Source organism: Crinia signifera, chromosome 5 (genome assembly GCF_055691185.1).
Source record: "Crinia signifera chromosome 5, ASM5569118v1, whole genome shotgun sequence".
Classification (NCBI taxonomy): domain Eukaryota; kingdom Metazoa; phylum Chordata; class Amphibia; order Anura; family Myobatrachidae; genus Crinia; species Crinia signifera.
In genome coordinates this window covers 215855278-215872222 of record NC_139221.1, presented here as the reverse complement: position 1 = coordinate 215872222, position 16945 = coordinate 215855278, and the positions used below count along the sequence as shown (strand labels likewise).

The window sequence follows — 16945 nt, the reverse complement described above, 5'->3', positions numbered from 1 at the left end:
CGTGTGTGTGTGTGTGTGTGCGTGTACATGTACATGTGGTAGGGAATATAGATTGTAAACTCCACTGGGGCAGGGACTGATGTGAATGCTCAAATATTCTCTATAAAGCGCTGCGGAATATGTATGCGCTATATAAGAAACTGTTAATAAATAAATAATAAAAGCCGGGATGTACTAAAGGGAAAATGCAGTTAAAATACCTTTATCAGGGTTTTTACTGCATTTCCTGATGACTTAAGGTTGTAAGTGGTTGTAAGATGGTGTAATGGTTAGCATTACTGCCTCACAGCACCGAGGTCATGGATTCGAATCACACCATGGCCCTAACTGTGCGGAGTTTGCATATTCTCCCCGTGCTTGCTTGGGTTTACTCCGGGTACTCTGGTTTCCTCCCACAATCCAAAATTATACTGGTAGGTTATTTGGCTGGCAACAAAATTACCCTAGAATGTCTGTGTGTGCATGTGGTAGGGAATATAGATTGTAAGCTCCACTGGGGCAGGGACTGATGTGAATGTTCAAATATTCTCTGTACAGCGCTGCGGAATATGTGTGCGCTATATAAGAAACTTTTATTATAAAATAAATAATGTCTTGTATACTGTTACTCCTTGTCATTTATAAGCTGCATCTCCTGCATAGTGTCCTTGCTGCTACATTTCTCCTCATAGATTTATATAACACATCATTTTGATATCCTGTCCTGCCAGAGTCACTCACTGGATATGGCCTTCAAACTTGTATCCAGCTCTCCATTTAAGTAACATATTCCCTCAACCATATACTGCCTCCCACAAGATATGACATGATTTTAGCAATCTGTCACACATAATAATTGTTTGTGCAGGAAAAGTTCTCAACTTTATTTAACTATCCAGAAAAAAAATACAACAATAAGTTACTGCATTTTTTTCTTCTGAGCTTGAGTATTCCATCTATGGGGGTGGGGGGTGGGGGGGATTTATCCAATTTGCCCTGATTCATTTTCAGCTGAAAAAACAGGCTTATACAGGTATCCTGATTTATGACCGATGGTCATTATAAAGGTATAGGCCAGTATTTAATGCTCTTGATTTACCGCTTTTTTCGGTGAACAGGGCTTTTTTTCAGCGAAACAGTGATTTTTTTTCACCGAAAATGATATTCACTGTATTCAATGTTCACTGTTCGCCTAAAGCGAACAGAGAATGCCAGACAGTTCTCCATTTCATGCTCGCTGCAATTCGCTGGTGTATTTCAATGGGGTTTTCACTCTAATTCGCTGAGAGTGTATTCAATGCTAGAATGGAGAACTCCTTTCACAGTGATTTTCGCTTTTTTGGTGAACTGTAATGTGTACTTTTAAAATAAATGTTTTCATTTTTTTGGTGTCTAAAAATATGTTAATTTATTATTTGCAGCATCACATAAATATATTTAGATTTTTTAGTTTTATTTATTTTTTCATAACATATGCAGGGGGGGCTGCTGCTGATCATATTACATGACATATGCTGCGCTGCTGATTACATTAAATTTTGCAGGGAGGCTGCCGCTGATCTCACATATATGCTGCGGAGACCCCTTGCCCACTGGTGGGTGGCATGCAGTGGGGTCTGACAGCGCAGGGTCAGGCTGAGTAGCGCTGGCGGGCAGAGGGTCCCTGCAGCGTATGTGAGATCAGCAGCGGGGTCCCTGCGGCGGACGGGAACTACTAGTTCCCACTGCACACTCAGCAGAAAGTGACCCACTGCACCAGGCATAACTCACTACTGTGCGCACCGGGTCACTTTCTGCAGAGTGTGCAGTGGGAACTACTAGTTCCCATCCACCGCAGGAACCCTGAGGCGTTGAATAGGGTGCATGGCGTGCAGGCAGCTAATCATTGAATAGAGTTAGAGGCAGGGCCGGATTAACAATGGGCCTGATGGAGCTACAGCTTCAGGCCCACTCTCCAAATAGGCCCATTTTGTAGCTGAGGGTCACGGCTTTCCAGCGAGCCCAGCCCCGTGTCGCTAGCCCCCCGGGAACCAGAGATACCGCCAGGCAAACCTGGAACGTTGTCCCCATAGGATAACATGGGACCCGCTAATTCCGACCTCCACCCGGTTCCAACGGCTGTCAGTTCCCACTCCGGCATTACAGAAGCTCGAGGTTGATCTCAGTCGAACCCAAATCGCTGGGCCTTCAGTCTGATACCTGGTCCATATGGGTTCATTGGTTCTAGAGATATTGTGGGTAAACCAAATTTTTTTTTTTTCATTTCTAAAATGTAATTTCATGGCTGTTCATGTTGTTTGAGGTCAGAATTCTCTGGAACCAAACGTCCCAGTTTCAAGGGACCAAAATCATTCGAAGCCTACATTTAAATGGGTCAGTTGGTTCTGAAGATATAGCTGTTTGTTTAAAGGGGGCGGCGTTGGTTTTCTCTCCCCCTCACACCAGAAAATGCAGGGATTAGGCTGGTGTAAAAGGGGCCAGTCCGAGAATGTCCTTGCATGATCCTGGGATCATATTCCCGGGTAAGTCCCTGCATTTTCTGGTGTGAAAGGGGTATTATTTCAAATAGCCGGGACATGCAGTGATCTGAATACAGCCGGGCAGCCCCCTGCTCTCTGCCCGGCTGTCAATCAGTGCCAGATTAAGCCTTCGGGGGACCCAGGGCACTTTAGACAGGGGGACCCCCTTGCACTTGTCATTACTGGTCACAAATTGCATGAGAGAATATTATACTGTCAAAACACAGAGTAAAGACAGTATAAACTTGGTCAATGGGTAACTGCTTACTCTGTAGGACTGTAGGAGACCTCACAGTGTCAGTGCCTCTGATTAAAAACCCTCCCATGACTAGGCTGCTGCTGCTGTCCTCCATAGGCCTGAGAAGCATGTAATGAGCTCCACCTATCAGAGCTCAGCATAAACCTCTCAGCCTCTGCCTTTTTGTGCAAAGTGTCATGGGACATAGTCAACTCCCAGTAATGCACTGCACACTTGTGCAGTCAGTGTGCCTTGGCTCCCGATGCTCAGCACCATTAATCAATGTCACATTGGCGGATAGGTGAAGCTGCAGCACTACCCCACGCACAAAACCTTTAGCTAAAAAAAATAACAATAATGTTTTTGTTAAAAATACATGCCAACCACAGGGGGCCCCTAGCTAGAGGGGGCCCATGGGTACTGACCCCTTTTGCCCCTGCTTTAATCTGGCCCTGCTGTCAATGGCTGTCATTTCTGCGCCTCGGTGGCTGTCCCCCAGTTACCGCGAGCATGTATTCCCCCTTGGCAATGAGCATGTAATCCCACATGGCAACGAGCATGGAACCCCTGGCAATGAGCATCGAACCCCTGGCAATGAACATGTAGGTAAAGCAACACTTATGTAGCATCATTTTTAATAGGCATTATGGTGTTTGGCATAATACCTAATGGACATTATGGTGTGTGGCTTAACATGTAATGGGCATTATGGTGTCAATTTTTAATGCGCGCCAAATGCCCCTGTTTATGGAGCATATTGTGCATTTTTGCTCAATCTTTTTGGTATAGTGCAGGCATGTCCAAACTATGGCCCTCCAGCTGTTGTGAAACTACAAGTCCCAACATGCATTTCCACAGTTTTGCTATTAGGGAATGCTAAAACTATGCCAAGGCATGCTGGGACGTGTAGTTTCACAACAGCAGGAGGGCCACTGTTTGGACATGCCTGGTATAGTGTGCATTTTGGCTCAAAATGTGAATTTTGCCTTAATCTGTGTGGCATAACGTGAATTTTGACTCAATCTGTTTGCCATAGTGTGAATTTTGGCTCAATCGGTGTGAATTTTGGCTCATTCCATATGTCATAATATGTAAGAGGGAAGTACAGTATAAGGGGGTTACTATTGTGTTACATGATTTGTATAAGGGGTATACGGTGTGGTAACTTTAGGTGACCACATAAAAGGTGCTGAAATGTTGTCTACCAAGTTTCGGCTTTCAGTATTTTTTTTATGACTGGAGTGCCGCCTCACCCCGCAAGTATCTGAGGACATCGGCATCCTGCGGGTGTACCTTTGGAGGGCACCTGCCAATATATCTCCATGCATTTTTCTTATGCCAGCCCCCTGCCTTTTCCAGGCATATATAATTAGTTGAAAGCATTTACACAAATAAAGACACACCCATGAGCAGACCACCCAACCAGAACACTGGTCACGCCCCCCACATTATTGCGCATAATAGGCCCTTGATCATTTTCAGCTCCAGGCCCATTTAGACCTTAATCTGGCTCTGGTTAGAGGCTGTTTTTATTGGTCAAAAATGAACCTGTGATCGCATGAAAACACATGGGATCCTGGTTATTACAGCTTCAGCGGCTATCCTATTAGCCCCGACATCCTTTTACCCTGATACCGGCACTTGTCTCCGCTAGGTGCCGGTATATGGGATAAGGATGCCGGCATCAGGGCTAAAAGGACAGCCCCCTGCAAACCTATTAGCAGTGTTATAGTATCGCTGCTAATAGGATTTCCCCTTTGAATTGGACTTACCGTAGGAAAAAGATGGCCCTGTATATAGTGGTCGCAATTTCAGGATTATCTACACCATTGAAAATTTTAGAGCACCCTCATATTTCCAGATTTTTTATTGGAATTTAGTTTAATATCTCAATGTACTCTGAAATTGAAGCATAGAAAATAAAATGAAATGGAGATAAAAAATAAACCATACAAAAAATTTTGTTTATAAAAAAACAATAAGGGGGGAAATGTAATAGGATGAGAGAATCAGAAAGTGAGAGATTTGGTAAGAAATCTCCGGTGTTTATAAAGCGGCAATCATTTACACTAAGTCAAACTGGTTTTATAAAAACTGGAAATTTCTTACCAAACCTACCTCTTTCTGATTCTCTCACTTTATTACATTTCCCCCAAGATATAATCTATATTTTTGACACAAAGCTGCTACCTCTTGCAGATATAACACACGTGCGGCAATCTTTTTACAGTAGAAATGAAATATTGTGAAGTTCTTCCTAAAACTTTTGTTCCCACAAATGTGTTGGTATGTGTCATTACGTTGGCAGAAAAAAGGTTAACATGCATTAGGTCGACATGGTCAAAAGGTCGACATGGCCAATAGGTCGACATGAAAACCGTCGACATGCGTTTTTTTCATGATAAAATAAAAAACAACTTGTCCATACTTTACCATCCCAGTAGGCAGAATATAATAGTGTGCCAAGTGTGCCCGAAGCATGGCAAGCACAGTGAGCCTTACGAGGGGACACGGTACACTTATACATTGTCCATGTTGACATAGACACCAAAATATGTGAAAAGTTCATGATGATCTTTAGAATATGTCGACATTTTGACCATGTCGATGAAACGTATGTCCACATTTTTTCATGTGTCAACCTTTTGACTATAGACCAATAGAGGTTGTCCTGTTGACTGTCGACCTAGAAAACCACAGTCAACTTAATAACCCATACCCAAATGTTCTGCACTTGTTGATTACTTTGCATTCCCCCTTCTGTCCAGTTCATCCTGAGACAGCTCCATAGGTTATGAGTCTGGGGGATCAGTCATGATTTTAAGCCTACCATCTTTGTTCTTTTCCTCAATACAGTCCTGAGATAGCTTCAAGTTATGTGTTGGGTCATAGCTGGCTGTAAGCTGAACCCATGACCATCTAGGTCAGGCATTCCCAACCATGGTCCTCAAGGTACTGTACACTAACAGGGTTGGGATAATTTGGTCTACAGCATGATGGTCAACACCATTAGGTCGACCCGGGAAAGGGTCAACATGGTTATAGGTTAAAAGGTCATTAGTTCGACAATGTCTAGGTTGACAGTCAAAAGTTGACATGGGGTTTTTCACAGTTTTTTTACCTCAATGTCAACACAGTCGACATGGACATAGTTTAAAGTTCACCGCATCCCCTCACATCGCTCGCTGCGCTCGCAATGCGTCGGGTATGGTGTCTCGCTACGCTCGGTATACTATTTTATTCTCCTACCACACCCTAGTGGATAGTAGGGCATGAAATATCGCCTGTCAGCACATGTCGGCTCAAAAACAGTGAAAAACCCCATGTCGACCTTTTGACTGTCGACCTAGACACTGTCGAACTAATGACCTGTCGAACTAACGACCTGTCGAACTAATGACCTTTCAACCTAGAACCATGTCGACCTTTTCCCACGTTGACCTAGACCCATGTCAACCATCATGGGTCTATGACTGTCGACCATCATGCTGTAGACCAAATGACTGCATCCCCACTAACAGTCCAGGTTTTAGTGATATCCATGCTTCAGCACAGGTGACTTAATTAGTACTTCAGCTATTTTGATTTAAACACCTGTGCTGAAGCCTGGATATCACTAAAACCTGCACTGTCAGTGTGTGCCAAGCTTGGGAACGCCTGATCTACATGTAAACAGTAGGGTATTGCCGGGTGCTGCATAATGCTATGGTAGCGCTTTCTTTCACAGTGCCGTTCACTCTGTGCTAGGATGCAGCAAGACCCCAAGATCATCATGCTTCATCTTTTATGTTTGACAGTTGGTGTCACCGGTTTATTTACCAAGCGATGGCTTAGTAAAAAAGCCACCCATCTCTAATATCTAAGATAATGTATTACCCAATGTCTAAAAGGGTAATGCTTTTAATAGAAAAACAAGTTGAGTTTTGCTATTAAAAGTATTCCCTTTTTAAACTGAGCTTAAACACGTGGGGATACAGAAGTAAATTCCACACACTGATGAACACTGTCTTTTACTTATTCAATGCTCCGCACGCGGTCGTTTGATAACGGAATGGACTGCAAACTCTCTAATTAGCAATCCATGCTGAATTAGACCCCAAATGTGTCAAATATTCTTTCCACTGAAGCTGATGATGCTGCTGCACTACTCTACTCCTACCATGATTATTTAATTACCAGATACAGTGAACCACTGGGCTTTTTCCACCAGTCTATAGATGCCAAGAGGTCATTAAATGGCATTGCTTTTGTTGGGATCATGACCAGTGTTGGGAGAAGTGTATTTGATTGTTGATATTTTTCTTTGGCAAACTTAAAAGGTTTAACTTTACTTCTGCAGCTAAACAACTACCACAGTAACGTGGGTCCATTATTGTGATTTAAATCAATGATTTTTATCAACAACATCAAAATTATGTGACTTAAATCGTGATTTAAATCAAGTTGATTTAAATCAGTAAACCCTGTTCAATGGATTACAAAAACTCTGCATGATGAATCAAGGATCTAAAACGATGATTAATCGCTGCATAAGATCTTCCTGCTTTCAGTTGTCTGCTGGCAGTGCTTCATGTACCAGGCAAGTCTATTTTCCCTCACAGTAGAACAGCTGTCGGTTCTTAACCCATTACTTGTTCCCTGCCTTTTGTATAAAATAAAGTATAAAACATACATTCTTTTCAGTTATTGCTACCCTAAACTATTTTATTTTACTCCATAAGTTTACTGTTTATCTTTATACTATTACAGTATAATTGCTGGACTTCAATTGCTTAAATTTGAATAAAAACTGGCAAACTGTGGGTATTCTGAAACTCTGGAATGGCATTGAAGATCTTTGTCACGGATTAGTGCTAATCTGGTGTTATGCTGTATTTGTTAAATTACTTACACAGTTCTAACACTTAAAAAGACCTTCATATTACACCGTAACCAGTTGAAGTGTGCTATTCCTTAATTAAGATAATGTAACACTGGTTTTCTGCTTTGCAAGTCGAAGGCATATCAAGGTCAATCCTTATTGTATTATAAGTATCACTTGTGTTTTCCAATCACAAATAGCTGCTATAACAGCATTATGATGGGAGCAAATGTTAATTTATGTGGTACACCAGGTTGGAAAACAGCGATCAATCATTTCCTTGCTGCTTTCTGTTTAAATCCAGGAACTTACACAGTTAAGTCCAACATGATGCTGATTCACAATTTATAGCAATAAGTTATTTTAAAAAACAATTTAGAAACTACTTGCCTACTCCCAAATGTTAGATAGCTATTGTGGATGCCCAGAAGAGATGGCAAGTCTCCTTGCTGCCAGCCACCCATGGCCACCCACTTCCTGAGTTAAGTGGGCTGTCTTGGTGGGTGATAATGCAATTTGTGCAGAATTGAGTCATTGTGGGCCCGCCACTTGCATCATAATGCTTGGCATTGAGGCACTGTATAGTAGGGGAGGAGCCACAATGACTCAAATGCATTGTCACTCCTCTGCACTGCCAGCCTGACCGCAAAATGCCTACCAGCCACCTGGTCCATCCTGATGAGGGCAACAAGGAGGCCAAAAACTATGCTTTATATGTGCTGGTTCAATAATACCCCTTTCACACAAGCCTAAATTCCCGGGTTGGGTCCGGGAACAACTCGGGACTAGCTCTGGTGTGAAAGGTTCCAGGGACAAATTCCCGGGTTAATTTGCCGACAATTCAACCCTGCTAGGTAGCAGGGTTGCTCCCGGGTCCTTCCAGGGTTACTGGCTGGTGTGAAAGGTGCAGGGACATCTCCCTGCTTCCCGTGTTGCCTCTGCTAGTGCTGATTTGCTAGCAGGGCAACTTCCTGTTGTGGTGGACACTCACAGACACGCCCAGAGACAGCATACAGTGTGCAGTGAGTCAGTGTGCATGTTCTGTGGCACCACAGACCCCAGAAGTTCATTTTAACCCCTGAAAGCCTGCAAACTGTGCCATGTCTTGGACAAATGAGGTGGTGAGAGAGCTATTAATCATTAGAGGGGAAGATGCTTTCATTTGCCTTTTAATTTGTTTTATACAAGAAAACAAAGGTAGAAACACTACAAATGTTTTGTGTCTTAATTATTAATAATCAATAATCTAATACAAGCCTAAAAAAGGCCATTTTCAATGCTATTCTCATAGAAATGCAGGGTCATCCCGGGTTCAGAGTGAAAGGTGCCGACCCGGGTTGCCCCTGCTTCAAAAGCATGTATGAATGGGTCCCAACCCGGGAATACCCCTGCTTGTCCCTGGAATTAAATTCCCGGGTTTGTCTCTGCATTTCTGGTGTGAAAGGGGTATTAGACTATGGCATACCTCCCAACATGACCCTCTCCAGGAGGGACACAATGCTCTGGTTGTGGACTTTTCTCGTATGATTGCCATCACCTGTGGTAAAACGCCTCTCTCATCAATTAACCTGTGTGAAACAGGTGCTGGCAATCATACATTACCAGAGAAGGCCAGGAGCAGAGCATTGTGTCCCTCCTGGAGAGGGCCATGTTGGGAGGTATGCTATGGCACACACCTTTTTCAGGGGTAAGAGCTTTATGTAGTCTGTGAAACATAAATGTTACCTAACACATTGGGGGAAATTTACTAAAATGGAAGTTCTGTTCCACATGGGATGTTTCTATGGGCAACCATATTATATATATATATATATATATATATATATATATATATATATATATATATATATATATATATATATATATATATATATATATATATATATATAGTATGCTGGAAGGTGGCACTCAGCCAATAAGACTCAGACAGGCCCAAATAGATGCCAACGTTTCAATGCTTCTTTATTGCATTTTCGTCAGGGTGCTAATACAAAGACATACACACAAATAACTCACCTAAATACCCTCAGCACACGTGCACGTCCACTCCCCGCCGGCCGGTCTGCGTCTAATCATGACGTCATCCGCCCGTACAGGTGGAGGACGCGAGGTGTGTCTGAACAAAACATGTGATAAATACAGACAAATCAGAAGAGAGCATTTACGGAACCAATAGCAATCATCCAGCACCCCTGAAAAGGGGACTCCCCTTTTCCCAAATGCTCAGAGTTAGCAGGATTACTAGCAATCGCAGTGAATTGGATAAAGCCCTTGCCGACATGATTGAGAAATTTGTTAAAAGAGGTTATGCACTGTCACTTCTATTAGAAGCCAAGAAAAAAGTATTGAGCATCCCCCGTGACAAATTGTTTGTCGCAAAAGACAGGTCACTTGAACAAAAGAAATTTGTGTGGGTGAATTCTTATCATCATGCCAGTGATGCGATTAATCGATCTGCCAAAAAATATTGGCCGATTATCACTGGTGACACATCTCTTAAATCCCTTAGTGATCATAGAATGATGAATGCCTACACCAGGGGTAGAAATCTAAAATCATACTTGGTTAAAAACGATGTTGCACCTCTATTACAATCAATTGCACCAACCACATTTCTGGCTACCCCTCGTGTGGGATGCTTTAAATGTACGGGTTGTGTCACTTGTGGACACATGGTGGCAGGTGACAAATTTTACCACCCTTACTCAGGTAAATGTTTTAACATCAGGCAAAGGGTCACATGTAGTACAAAATTCGTCGTATACCTAATAAGTTGCCCCTGTGGTCGACATTATGTCGGCAAAACAGAGAGGGCATTTAAAGAAAGAGCAGCTGCGCATCGACATACCATTAAAGCCGCACTGCTGGCTGGCCACAGTGATCATCCGGTGGCCCGACATTTTGTACAAGCCAGGCATACCCTGGCTTCCCTGCGTTACCGTATCATTGAGCATATCCCAGAGAATAAACGTGGTGGTGACAGAGGTCTCCGTCTGCTACAAGCTGAATCCAGATGGATTTTCAGACTTGAGACACTTTCACCCCGCGGGTTAAATGAACAGCTCGGTCTGTCTTGTTTTATCTAAGTCTATATTCATGTATGTTTATCATGATTCGGTCCTAATGTTTATATTACATTGAATTGCTTTATTATGTTTGCATTATTTTATAATTGTAAACGGTCATTGACTTCTTGTGCAACTATATTGATATGCTACACAGTGTGTTACCATGGTTCCGTAAATGCTCTCTTCTGATTTGTCTGTATTTATCACATGTTTTGTTCAGACACACCTCGCGTCCTCCACCTGTACGGGCGGATGACGTCATGATTAGACGCAGACCGGCCGGCGGGGAGTGGACGTGCACGTGTGCTGAGGGTATTTAGGTGAGTTATTTGTGTGTATGTCTTTGTATCAGCACCCTGACGAAAATGCAATAAAGAAGCATTGAAACGTTGGCATCTATTTGGGCCTGTCTGAGTCTTATTGGCTGAGTGCCACCTTCCAGCATACTAAGTATCCCGACCGATTGAGCCGGGACCAGGGAGGCACCGCCATTTCTTTTTGATATCTTCTTATATGGACTTTATGGTGGAGTGCCGCTGACCTACTGATTCATATATATATATATATATATATATATATTCTAGAAAGAGCTAAATAAATAAGTAGATTGTTATTGAAATATAACTCCCATTTCTCCCATTTTAGTAAATTCCCCCCATTATGTAGGAATCGTTGTTGCACATAACACCATGCCTCCTAACATGACCCTCTCCAGGAGGGACACAATGCTCTGCTCCTGGACTTTCCTCTTAATGTATGATTGGCATCACCTGTGGTGAAACCCTTTCTGATCCATTAACCTGTTCAACACAGGTGATGGCAATCATCCATTAAGCGGGAAGTCCAGAAACACAGTATTGTGTCCCTATTGGAGAGGAATATGTTGGGAGGTATGATAACACTCTAAAGCTGCCCATACACAGTCCGTTTGGGACTTATATAGTACATATCGCATTGCATTGCACGCCTTGTGCATGCAGTGTGCATGCAATGCGATGTGATAACCAGCTAGTACAAAAAAGTATGTGCAGCACATACTTTTTGTACCGTACGATGAGATGCGCGGGAGCGCGCATCTCATAGCACAGAACGGAAAGGTCTATGGGCAGCTTTAGGGCTATTTTACACACTCTGGCTCCTGCCGGGCAGTGAAATCCCGCACAGCCAAAAGCTGTGCACAGTAGTTGTTAATGGACACTATTGTGTCCATTCACACGGGACGGCCATTGGTTGCAGCTAAATACCCACCATTGAAAGGGACGGCTGCCGGGCTGTGGCCATCCCCACCATTCTGTGGCCATCCCCACTTAAATAGCATCGCATTGCATGCACAACGCATGCACAAGGCATGCAATGCAATGCGATGCTATTTAAGCTCAAAACACACGGCCGAATCGGCACGTGTATGGGTACCTTAAGGGCTATTTCACACACTCCGGCTCCTGCCAGGCGGCGAAAACCTGCGATGACCTGCGAAAACCATGATGCAATGCGATAAAAGCAAGTACAACAAGTATGTGCAGCACATACTTTTTGTACTGTGCGATGAGATGCCGCGGGAGCGCGCATCTCAAAGCACACATAGCGGCGCCGGAATCGGCACGTCTATGGGCACCTTTAATACTCTTCGCAATGCTATAAATTTATTACACAGAATACATTTATCTTTTCCAGATGAAAAGAAAATCGTTGTAACACTTATGTTTGAGTGACAACAAACCTAAACTATGCATTTAGAAAACAACATTTAGGAAGCTGAAATAATCTGGGGATGAGACACCAAACAGAGGCACAGTAAACACTGGCTGCGCTGAGAATGTTTAACCCTGCGATTACAACAAAAGAGGGAAGTGCTGTTATGTACTGTACTCATGGGTGTGGTTTACTGTAGTTTTTGGTATCTTAAATGACAAAAGCTATATACTCTATTGGGGAAGCTTAAGGCAAGTGATTAATAAAAATGATAATAATAGCGTTTATACAAGTTTCATTGAGATAATCTATCTGTGCATGAACATGCCAGCTTTCGGAACCATCAGCCACTAATAGACATACTGTATACATCTCTCACGTCACATCTCATTTGCATATCTACAAAGTTGCTACTCGCAATCACAAAGAGTCACAGCTGTTACGTATGAATTTCACTTTTTGACCTCAATTACATCTACTACAGCAGTGTATTGATTATGACCACACAATGTATAAATAAAGCAATGGCAGTTGAACCATTTATGCTTTGCAAGGGAAGGAAAGCCAAACATTAACAATATATAGAACGGGTGACTTTTTCCATATAAATTGAATTTAACAGTCAAATGGTTACCTATGAAAGGTGTGTCTGATAAGAGAATGGTCTTTTCATCAGATCCACAAATAGAAATCTGACACAGTCCTGAGAACAATGGATCTCTGTGTGCCTCCTCACTCAGAGAAGCACACATGTAGGGAGACTACAAGATCATGTACATAAAGGCCTAATATTTCATACCCCACCATATGAATTCTATCTACTGCACAAACATGGTTGTAATCTATGCAAGTAGCATAGATGCATTGTCTGCCAGCTGGCTAGACAAGAAGAGGAAACTTCCCATGGTGACCATATACATAGAAGCCAATTGCCAGCCAACACCTATTTCATGCTGAGAACTGTCATCAATACTGTAAGCAAGGAACAAATACAGAATTGGGTATTTTTGAATCGTAAATTTGCACTTAGACAATCATCACAGTTCTCCTTCTTCTAGATAAGGAAACAGGCATATCAAATAAAGTGTTCCTGACAATGCACAATTTTCAAGCACACAGAGCTTTACCAACAAGAGGTTCTGCAGCAGCTGGGAGCCCATTTTAATCTGATATACATTTAACTACAGGGTGGTGCAGAAGATTAAAACCATAAGAAGAATGATACAAGTTTAGACATTTGGTACAAGTATTGCAAAATGTAGATAAATCAACCCCACTCTTTCCAGTACCAAGTGGCAGAACAGCCTGACCCGGTAACAGTGATCACAGAGTAAGTCCAACAACATACTGTACATGAAGGTGATGCTTATTCCTATATATACTGCACAGCTGTGGAGGCTTGCATGATTTAGTATTGCACATCAAGAAACTCCCAGCAATGTCTTCATCCTGATGTGCAGTGCTATGCTGGCAGCTGTACTATGGGGTGAGACATTGCACATGATAGGGGACCTGGCTGGGACTCCTGCTTACCTCTAACAGCAGGGACAGAAGGAAGACCCCAGCACACTGCCAACTCTTCATATCTCACTGTCAGGCACTTCTCCCTCTAGGACATGAACCTTCCTTTCCCAGCATTAATATCTTCGGAAACAATAGAGAGTACTCCCAGCAATAGCTGTTCCCTTTACTTTGTGTTGTGCTCCATGTGGGGCTCACATGCCGGAGAGCAGATATGTGGGACAAATCGATGATAAAGCAGGGTCGATCCTGGGACTCCTTAGCTTGTTGTTAGCAGCTCATCCTCCTCAGCAGCAGCAGCAGCAGCATCAGATGACAGAGAGCCGGCGGGGATGTCTCTGCTATGGGCACCGTTCCTGCAGGAAGGGGGGAGAGGGTGATGATGATGATGGTGGTGGAGTTCACCCAGATAATGAGGGAGGGGGTAGGAGGAAGAGGGGAGTAGGGGCTAGCACTGGCACAGGGGAGAAGGGGCTAGCCCTGGCATTTGAAGGAGGCAGGCTGTCATGTTATTCTCTGCTTCTCATGGAAATGGTTCTCAAAGATGGAAATGGAGAGACTGGGCTGAGATGTCACAGTGAGGAGGGATTAGGAGGAGGGGATGCCCATTCTGTTATACCTCCCTTTCTCTCTGCCGTCTTGTGTTCTCCTAGCAGCCAGTAACCAGATCCTTTTTATTATTATATTTTTCCATTCTCACTGGTTTCCTGTGAGTGGCCTGCGAGGCATATGCTTATGGTATACAGTGTATACAGTAGGCAGCAGCACTGGGGGAGCACTTAGGAAAGTGCTGCTACACATTATACTGAAGCCAGGCTCTCTGCTCTGCATGTACAGTAATAATCCCTGCTGCTGCCTGTCGGATTATTGCTCTCTGTGTATGTTTATGCAACACACAGCAGCAGCACCAAATGCATATACCTGGCCCTTGCATCAGTACGCTATACTGTGAGGACATCACCCAGTCACAGTGCTAGTGAAATAAGAAGAGATGTATTATGCATCTGGGTACACACGGTGGACGATTCAGACCTGCTTGTTGAGCAGCGAATTTTGCCCCATCTCCGATGGTGGGGGACTGCGCATACGCATAGGCGCTTATGGCGCCTGTGCAGACCCCCGGAGAGACCCCCCCGCTAAACATACAGTCGTTGACAATATAGTCAAATTTGACTACATGTTCAGATGATAAGGGGGCGTTTACCACCCGTGGGAGCGCGCATCGTTATAGTGCATACACATTAGATGATATGCATGATAATATTGGTTTTTAACCGCATGCGATTGCTGAAATGCAATCGGCGGCGGGATCGGGGGCCGGAGCCTGAGTGCTGGTGGAGTGGGGACCGGAGCGCTGGCGGTGGAGTGGGGACCGGAGCGCTGGTGGCGATGGAGCGGGGACCGCGGTGGAGTGTATCATGTGAAGGCTACCTTGAAAAAGCTACCTTGAAAAAGCTGCACCCAGCAGCGAAACGCATTGGCCCAGGCACCCAGCCTACCCACCCCCCACGCTGCTGTTCCAGTCATCACCCATTACCACCTGAAAGCTTTAATAGGAGAACGAGACCACCATTGGCTACATTACACTGACCAGAGTATGGTGCCAATCATCTGAAGGCAAGCCGCCTCTCTAATCAACCACCCAGGTCACCCAGTGGACCACCTACAAAACTTCTGATATTCCAAGTACTGTACAGATCCATTTCAAGTTTATTCTCTCCTCCTACAGCGCTGCTCTCTCCTATACCAAACAATCTTTCTTCAAATCTCTCATCTCTTCCCATTCCTCCAATCCCCGACGTCTCTTTGATACTTTCAACACTCTACTTCGCCCTGCACCACCCCTCCTCCCTTCTTCCCTCACTGCCACTGACTTTGCCTCCTTCTTCCTCTCTAAAATTGAGGTAATCCGACATGATATCTCCTTCCATACCCCCTCTGCTGCCCACCCACCCCAATCATCCTCCCCTACCAACTACCCCACTCTGTCATCCTTCTGCCCTACTACAGCTGAGGAAGTCCGCTCCCTCATCTCATCCTCTCCCCCCTCTACCTGTCCCTTGGACCCTCTCCCCTCCCGTCTCCTCAGTTCCCTCTCCCCCACTGGCTGCTCCCACCTTGCTCACCTCTTTAACCTATCTCTTTCTACTGGCATCTTTCCCTCACCCTTCAAACACGCTCTGGTCTCGCCTATTCTTAAAAAACCTAACCTGGACCCTTTATCTCCCACAAGCTACCGCCCTATCTCTCTTCTCCCATTTGCCTCTAAAATACTAGAACGGCTGGTTTACAGGCGTCTCACCAGCTACTTGTCTGACCACTCCATCCTAGATCCCCTTCAATCTGGCTTTCGCCCACTTCACTCCACTGAGACTGCCCTAGTGAAAGTCACCAATGACCTGCTGTCAGCCAAATCCAAGGGTCACTTCTCCCTGCTTATCCTTTTGGACCTATCTGCTGCCTTTGACACTGTGGATCACCCTCTCCTCCTCCACACACTCCAAAACATTGGCCTCTCTGGCACAGTCTTCAACTGGTTTTCCTCTTACCTCTTCAACCGTTCCTTCTCAGTCTCTGCCTCTGGCTCTACCTCACCACCTTCTATCCTTCCTGTCGGGGTCCCTCAGGGTTCCGTCCTTGGCCCCATTCTGTTCTCTCTGTACACCTCCTCTCTGGGTGCACTCATTAACTCCTTTGGCTTCCAATATCACCTCTATGCAGATGACACCCAAATCTACCTCTCCTCTCCTGATCTGTCCCCCACTGTTTTCTCTCAAGTTTCCAACTGCCTCGCTGCCATCTCTACCTGGATGTCTGAGCGATTTCTGAAGCTGAATATGGACAAAACCGAACTTATTATCTTTCCCCCACCCAGAGCTATGCCCCCTACTAATATCTCTATCACTGTTAACAACACCATCATCTCCCCTGTTCCCCAACTCCGCTGCCTGGGTGTCACTCTTGACTCCTCCCTCTCCTTTGCACCCCACATCCAAGCCCTGGCCCATTCTTGCCGGTTCCAGTTACGCAACATTGCTCGCATCAGGCCCTTTCTCTCACAGAGTGC

General features: G+C 44.3%; 1 protein-coding gene across 1 annotated transcript in view; it reads right to left on the bottom strand.

The window, feature by feature from the left end:
• VOPP1 (VOPP1 WW domain binding protein) overlaps positions 1-14546 on the bottom strand; it is a 103833-nt gene extending 89287 nt beyond the window's left edge. The window contains exon 1 of the mRNA XM_083188534.1: positions 13891-14546. Coding sequence (XP_083044660.1) covers positions 13891-13941 — 51 coding nt within the window. The 5' untranslated portion in view covers positions 13942-14546. The remainder of the gene's footprint in view (positions 1-13890) is intronic.
• Positions 14547-16945: the final 2399 nt, after the last annotated feature.